The 7698-nt window shown below is 39.2% G+C and overlaps 1 protein-coding gene across 1 annotated transcript; it reads right to left on the bottom strand.

Annotated features, from left to right (window-relative positions):
- Window positions 1-391: 391 nt before the first annotated feature.
- On the bottom strand, window positions 392-7194 carry LOC104593919 (uncharacterized). The gene is made up of 2 exons (XM_010254013.3): window positions 6893-7194; window positions 392-881 (listed from the first exon to the last, which is right to left on the bottom strand). Exons 1-2 carry the CDS (start codon window positions 7132-7134, stop codon window positions 677-679), a joined length of 447 nt encoding a protein of 148 aa, XP_010252315.1. The 5' UTR covers window positions 7135-7194; the 3' UTR covers window positions 392-676.
- Window positions 7195-7698: the final 504 nt, after the last annotated feature.

The raw sequence follows: 7698 nt of genomic DNA, 5'->3' as shown, positions 1-7698 counted from the left end.
AATTATAATAGTAATTAATAATTTATAGAATTATATACTCTTAATTAAAAGAACACCAAATCTATTAGAATTTCTAAGATGGAAATCATATTATTTATTAATAAATTTTAATCCTAAGGCGTCAGCTTTTGAAATGAATTGATGATGGATCAATGGATTTGATAGATCCATCTTATAGTTATTTCCTTCCATCAAAACCACTTAAACACTGAAATATGTAGATCCAATGAATATTTCAGGATTACTTAAAAATGCATTATTCTTCTTGATTTCAATGAGTTCTCTTTCTTTTTAATGCAAGATCTCAAGTGTTTCTACAGCAAGAACGCTGACAAGTGTCTAGGATGATAAAGCATTCTCCCAGAACTTGGCCTGTATGCTGTACAGTATATATCAACCAATAACAGGCTTAGTATAGCATGATATGGACAATACCAACCAGCATGTGTGGAAGGAATGGGCACCAACCCTTTCCACCCATGTTACATGCCAGTCTCTGTGGCTATAGAACAGGATACATATTATACCCAATGAAAGTATTGATATCTGATACCTTGTTTAAGTAAAATCTATGTCCTAACCAAATATGTGACTGTAGTTCAAATTACACAGTAGCCTGCTACCAAACTACATTTACAAATATGCAGAAGCAGAACTGAACCTGGACAGTACACTACTATTCAAAGTTATAATGCTTGTCGACAGCCTCAGAGACATCCCAGGTGCACTTCATTCCTTTTGGGAACTCAACCAAATCGCCAGCCCCAAACTCAACAAAGTCATTGTATCCATCAGGATAGACTTTCACCTTACCCTTCAACAGATAGCATGTTTCCTTAGCATCATATGTCCATGGGAATTTGCTTGGAGGGCATCCCCACCTAATCACCAAATTATACATTCCACCATGTCAACTGATTATATTTAATATTTGAAAAAATAGATCCTACATACACATGATAAATGCATACCAACACAACAATGCAAGTATAATACAAATAAACTCATATGTGACAGCTACTTTTAGAAATATAGAGTCATGATTGTACAGACACATATTAAGGTTTAACCCTTTGTGGCACAAATCCAGAGTCGGCCACCAAACCAACAATATTGCAATGGACAACGGATATGGGAATTAGAATCTGACATGTAGCCAAGAGTCTTGACTCAGCAAGATGAAAAAGTATATACTACTAAAACAGTTCATATTTTTTCAATTCTAAAATTATGTACCTACAGAAAAAGGACCTAAAATGTTACCAAGAAGTGTCCCTCGGGAACCCAAGGTATGGTGAATCTGATAAATGCCCCACCTAGACACTGTCTATTTAGGAGAGTTCATGCAATACTGCAAATTCTGCCATTCATCTATCAAGTCCAACTAGATTCTTCTCCAGAACTGTTTCCACAGGTATATGTTCAATTAGTGTGTCTACAACAAGGGCTTGCTTCAGAGATTTGCTCCTCTTCCTTCATTTGGGAGGAACATCTAACTCATTTACTTTCTCGTTCTTTTTAAAACATTTGATATCAATATGTCCTGTTTTGCCACATGTCTAGCAAGCAGATGATTTTGTCTTTCTTTTCCACCTCATATGTTTTAGCTAGTTTTTTTTTTTTTTTTTATGTATATGAAACGGTAACATTCATTGAAGAAAAATAGCCTTATAAGCAAGCCGAAAATGCACCCCAAGTTCCCTTGCTAAGCTAATACTCTCTTTTAGAGGCTAAGTGACCATACTCCCACGTTTCTAGATTGCATCCATCCTATTACCAGCTTGGAGTCTCCTCCACTTCTAAGTGCTGCATTCCCCATTGTTTTGCCAATTTCAGTCCTTGGAGTAAGGCCATGAGTAAAGGGCCAAAACTCTTCCTTCCTCATTCTGAAGACACCCCCAACTCACGACAGGCCTGGATTACCTAAGGAGCTTCCATCAAAGTTTAATTTCAACTTGAACCTGAGATGGTGGTGACCTCTTGAACTATAGGGGAAAAGGGAGAGGATACAGCTATAGAACTCTGATTTCTAACTAAGTCAGCTGAGGAGAAGTCCTTGAACAGTTGCTGCACTTTCATCCAATGCAGAATTACCTAAGGAGCTTCCATCAAAGTTTAATTTCAGCTTGAACCGGAGATGGTGGTGACCTCTTGAACTATAGGGGAAAAGGGAGATGATACAGCTATAGAACTCTGATTTCTAACTAAGTCAGCTGAGGAGAAGTCCTTGAACAGTTGCTGCACTTTCAACCAATGCAGAATCTTGATGGTAATGAACAAGTGCTTCCCTGGACTTTTAAAGCCCTTGGAAAATCCTATTGTTTCTCTCTTCCCAAATCGACCAAAGGATGGCTGACTTGTTAATCTTTTTTTGATATCTTTTGAAGGGCTACACAACAGGTAACCCATCACCCAACCCAAGTGCAGGCGGGATTCGATCCCAAGTCTCTTGTTATTCTCCAGATTATCTTACCTCTTTTCTTTGGTTATTGGAAGAAGCTAGAGTAAAAAAGGTTCAGCACACACAAGGGGGGATTCCATCTACAACCAAAAAGAGAAGAGAAACAATCCACAAATAAGAAGCAAAAGAACAAAAAATCAAAAGATGAGTCGCCGTCTCACCACTCAGCAAAGGCAATAGACATGTGGGGAAAGGCATCAATCTGGCCTTTTTCTTTGAAGTACATCCATAGTGTTGATCTTCTGGAGAGCTACTTCCCAGCAAAAAGCCCTAACCTTTGGTGGAACAGGAGAACACCACACTTCTTTAGCAAGAAAGGAGATAGGCACAATAGAAGGCTAAATTAGGGCATTGAAAAAAGAGGAGCAAGAGAAGACCCCTGAAGAGGATTTTGTCCAAATTCTACTGTCTGGGCAAGACTAATCTAGGAAAACTGAACTTAACACAAAGAACAGTTCATCTACACACAACTTCACAAAACTTAATCTACACACGGAGTGAGAAAACTTCACATCATTAATAAAGTTTTTTTGTTACTGATCAAAAAAAAAAAAAAAAGAAAAGCAGTTCATCTACAGACAAGCCAATTTTGAATCCCTCGACCCTCTTCTCAAACCCAAGCCCCAAGTCCCCTCAGACACATGGAGTGTGGAAATGGCTTTGAATTTATTTAGGTAAAGAGAATACATTACCGGGAATCTGTCCTTAAGGGGGGGTATCCCAAACCAAAGATCCTCCCAAAGGACAATTTTATTACTTGAACAGAGAACAAATCTGGTGAAAGGGTGCGCAAGACTCCAACAATGGCTTTCCAAGGGGAGAAATGAAGCCCTAGGGTTGACACCACCACCAAGTGTCACAAATTGTCCTGCTCTAGGGGAACCTCTACAACCACTTTCCTAATAATGCTACATTTCTTAATCTAATATTGACAATTAACCTAATATTGCCAATGTGTAGACCCCCCCTAAATCCTTTTTCCTAGAAACTGCTTCCCACTTCACTAGATGGTCCATTTTTGAGTCTCCCAGTTCCCATAGAAAATCTCTCATGAGCTTATCTATCTTAATAGCAACTTTGAAAGGTAACTTGAAGGTAAACAAGAAATACATTGGAAGGTTGGTCAAAGTGGACTTGATTAAAGTGATTCTACCCCCTAGTAAGATATAATTTCTCTTCCACCCTGCTAGCTTCTTAGTGAATCTTTCCAATTGGAGAAAGAATTGGTGAGGGTAAAGAGCAAGCATGGCACACTACCTAGTCTGATGTGGTTGAGATTTTTAAAGTCTGCTCCAACTAGCACACCTAAGGATGGGATGTATATTCAATGACTAAAAAGGACAATGTCTAAGTTCAAGATTTTATTGGGCAATGTTGACTTTCTAAGAGTCAAAACTATAGAGAAAGTGATTGAGATTCTAAGCCCTGTTTAGATTGTTTCTCAACAGCTACAACACAACTTCAGCTCAAGATTTGAATATATTGGGAGAGAGAAATGCATTATCTATGGTAAACTCCAATCATTACTTTGAAAGAACAAAAAGATAATAATTTGCATATTGGTAAAGAGAGAAATTTTTGACAATGGTAAAGAGAGTGAGAGAGAGAGAGAGAAAGAGAGAGATGGGCTATCATCACTTTGAGTTGTAGGGTGATGGAATGGTGAGAGTGGTCTTTGAGTTGTAGAGGAGCAACGAGTGTTCAAAATCAAATGCCATATCATCACTTTTTTAGAGGATGATATGTGGCATGGGAATTTGGAAATAAACCATAAAGACCAAGACTCTAATGAGCTTCCAATTTCTGCTTGAGCTAGGGCTATATTAATTTACAAAATGCCAGCGCTTTTCCCAAAAAATTACCACCTTCCTTTTATTGGTCCAATTCTTCCTAGAAATCTTGCCCCAAAACTCCTACATCCACATTCTTCATATAAACTCAATAAATGTTCACCATCATCTTTGGCATGGGTTCAATCCTCCTACATAGGTGTAAAAAAACCATGCGATTAGACACGCCATTAGCAATGCAATAGGATAATAGTGCAGCAACATGAATACAAAACCCATTGCAACTCATAGACTAAGGCACAATGAGAGCCACTCATTGCATAGCACTAGCATGTTAGCCTCTTGACAAAATGGTCTCCCAGTGCAATCCAATCAAGCATGTAAATTGACGCTTATCCCCATTGCACTCAACCTTTAGTTGCATTCTCCTTAAGAACTTAGGAAGGGTTTGTAGCAAGCACTACTAGCATGTTAAGCCTCTTGACAAAATGGTCTCCCAGTGCAATCCAATCAAGCATGTAAATTGACGCTTATCCCCATTGCACTCAACCTTTAGTTGCATTCTCCTTAAGAACTTAGGAAGGGTTTGTAGCAAGCACTAGCATGTTAAGCCTCTTGACAAAATGGTCTCCCAGTGCAATCCAATCAAGCATGTAAATTGACGCTTATCCCCATTGCACTCAACCTTTAGTTGCATTCTCCTTAAGAACTTAGGAAGGGTTTGCAGCAACTAGCTACTTGTGTCCTCACATGCACACGTCGAGAATGGGCAAGAGCCCAAGTACCGACATGAACACGTGACAAGACCCCAACTAGTCCAAGTGTCGCAAATTGAGCAACTCTATAACAAACTCTATTATGAACTTTCCAAAAAAGGAAACTTCCTAAGAAAATTCTATAAATAGGGGTCCCCTGAGGGAATCCCCACATGTACTTGCTGCCACATATTGAGAATTTCCACTTCCCACCAAAGAAACCCTTCTCAGATGTCTAATCTAAGATCTGCAACCTCTCCTGGCAATCTCCCTCTCTTATTACAACCCTCACCCCCACGCCATTTGTGTCTTTCAGGCAGTCAGTCCTCCATAGTGTCTAATTCTTCCCTCCAACAGTTACAACACTTGTGGTTCTCGATCACATAGATCACTTTTAATAAATATGCCTACATCTTAGATTTCAAACTTTCCATTATACAAAATTTAATAACAGGCTTCAAATTTAAGCATGAAAGTTCTTCATGAACAAACACACCATCTTTTGATGATGGAAGGGGGATTAATCATGTGCAAGACTGGTTGGAATATCAACGAGCTCAATAATTCCAAATGCATGGTGCAGTGGTAGCAGCTTTGGCACAGGCCTAAGCCAACTTTAATAAAGTCATAACCATGACCAAAGAAAAGCAAGCATGGCAGCGGCTTTGACAGGACTAAGCAACTGAGTGCATCAACTGAGGGAAAAATCAGAATTTGATTGAGTCTTTCAAGTCATTCATTTCATAGTATTACCACTTCAAGTTAGCAAATACCTACTTTTAGTGGAAAGACTAATACCTTTCTAAAACATGAAAAACCACTGATAGGTTGACAACGGCCACACAAGAAAAGCAAACATGGTGGAAACTGGCTATCATGCAATTGACAATAAACTCAACCAATCCATACCTCAATATTGAACTATAAAAAGTCAATCATCATGAACGAGTCATCTCAAAATTTTCAAGCTGGCTAAAGATTAGATATTCTGTTATTGTAACAAACAATGCTAGAAGGTAATCCCCCCAATGACTATTTGCAGTGACCAAGTCAGTATATACATCCAAGTATACCTAGTATAACGAGTTTTTTTCTAGATTTTAATACTTCTACCCAAAGTTTCAATGGCTTCTTTGATGAAAACAACATTTTCATCCTTGGCTTCATCGTGGCAATGGAAGTACACAGTGAAGGGGAACAGGAAAAGGAAAAACATGGTTCTTTATCATACTACTCCTAATTCCCAAGCCGTGTGGAGCAAATAAATTGTCAACCCTGTAACACCCAGAACGCTTTAGCAGTTTGGCTAGCGAGATCCAAGCACCATTGGCATCTGCGTCAAAAGGCAGGTTTCTACTTGACAGTGACTACTTAGTGACACCAAAAGCATCAACCAACGAAGCCTCCCCTCTTTTCCCCTCTTCTCTAAGTTTTCTCCCACCCCCACCCCGCTATTGTTCTATCTTGATTCTTGAGAGACGTATCTTCCCTCTAATTTTTGCAGATTACAACTTCAACCCTCCAAAATTTTAACTGAAAGATATCGACCAACGGACCAAGTGCGATATAACTCATTAAGCCTTTGTCCTAACAGCAATCAAATGTCGTATTCTGTTAAACTCTTACCATCTAAATCAAAGCCCTAAAAGAAAATGACAATCTCCGCATTGAAAAGGCGAGCCCGCAAATAAATTTAAAAAACAAGAAAAAGCACTTTCTTGAATAATACCAAAAACCTACGTAGATTTCTCAATTTTTCACGCTGAAAAGGTAAATGCAAGCAAAGATTTTCCACCGTATTCCACAAAAGAAAAGAAAATTAAAAAGATTGGTTAGAAATACAGAAGCTACGGACTTAAGAAAAAATTAATAGGGTTTGAACGTACTTGGGCCATGATCTGACTCCAAGTTCAGTGAGTTTGGCTTCAGGAGGGTTCTTTTCGATCTTGATCCCCATCTTCTCGGTCGCCATGGTTTCTGCTCTTATAGTCAGTAAACCGCCTCGACTTTGTTTCTTGTAATTGACTCCGGAAAGAGGAACAGAAACCACTGATGCAGAGCTTTTGGTCTGTGCGTTGCAACGAGAGACAAACCCGGAAGCCTGATTTATAACTGCGAGACTCGCCATTGCAACGTTCCGAAAAAAAGCCGTTACTCACTCACAGTTGGACTGTGACTGTGAGTATTCGATTTCATGAATCCTTCTTATCTTCTTCTTCTAATCTCCTCCATTCATTTTCCTAATGGCCATATTTTATCCGCTTCCTCCTTAATCGTGTGGCAAAGAGAGAGTTTCACTAGGTCCCATCATTCGCAACTCGGATCCACTTTGTTTGGACACGCTGGAATATCCCAGCGAGTCAACACCCATGCATGGTCGCATACATCTGCAAATCTTGTTGACATTTTAGCGCTGCAAACGGTACCGAATAACATCTCGGATCCGGTTTGTACGAGAATTCGAACTCCATCCCATTGATGGTGATCCAAATTCAATCCGCCTAGAGGCCCTAGACCCTTTATAAATTATCATGATTTTCAAAACCGGACCGGAAAAACTGGGAACCGGTTAGGTGATCGGTTTCGATTTTCTCCAAAACCGAAAATTTGCCTAAATTGATTGATTTTGGTCAACAAACCATTAACCCGGATGGTTAATCGTTTGAACAGTTTTAACTGTTTTTTGTTTTTT

This window comes from Nelumbo nucifera, chromosome 5 (genome assembly GCF_055504915.1).
Source record: "Nelumbo nucifera cultivar China Antique chromosome 5, China Antique-T2T, whole genome shotgun sequence".
Lineage (NCBI taxonomy): Eukaryota > Viridiplantae > Streptophyta > Magnoliopsida > Proteales > Nelumbonaceae > Nelumbo > Nelumbo nucifera.
Note: the sequence above shows the minus strand (reverse complement) of the source record. Positions and strands in the feature narration are given on the sequence as shown.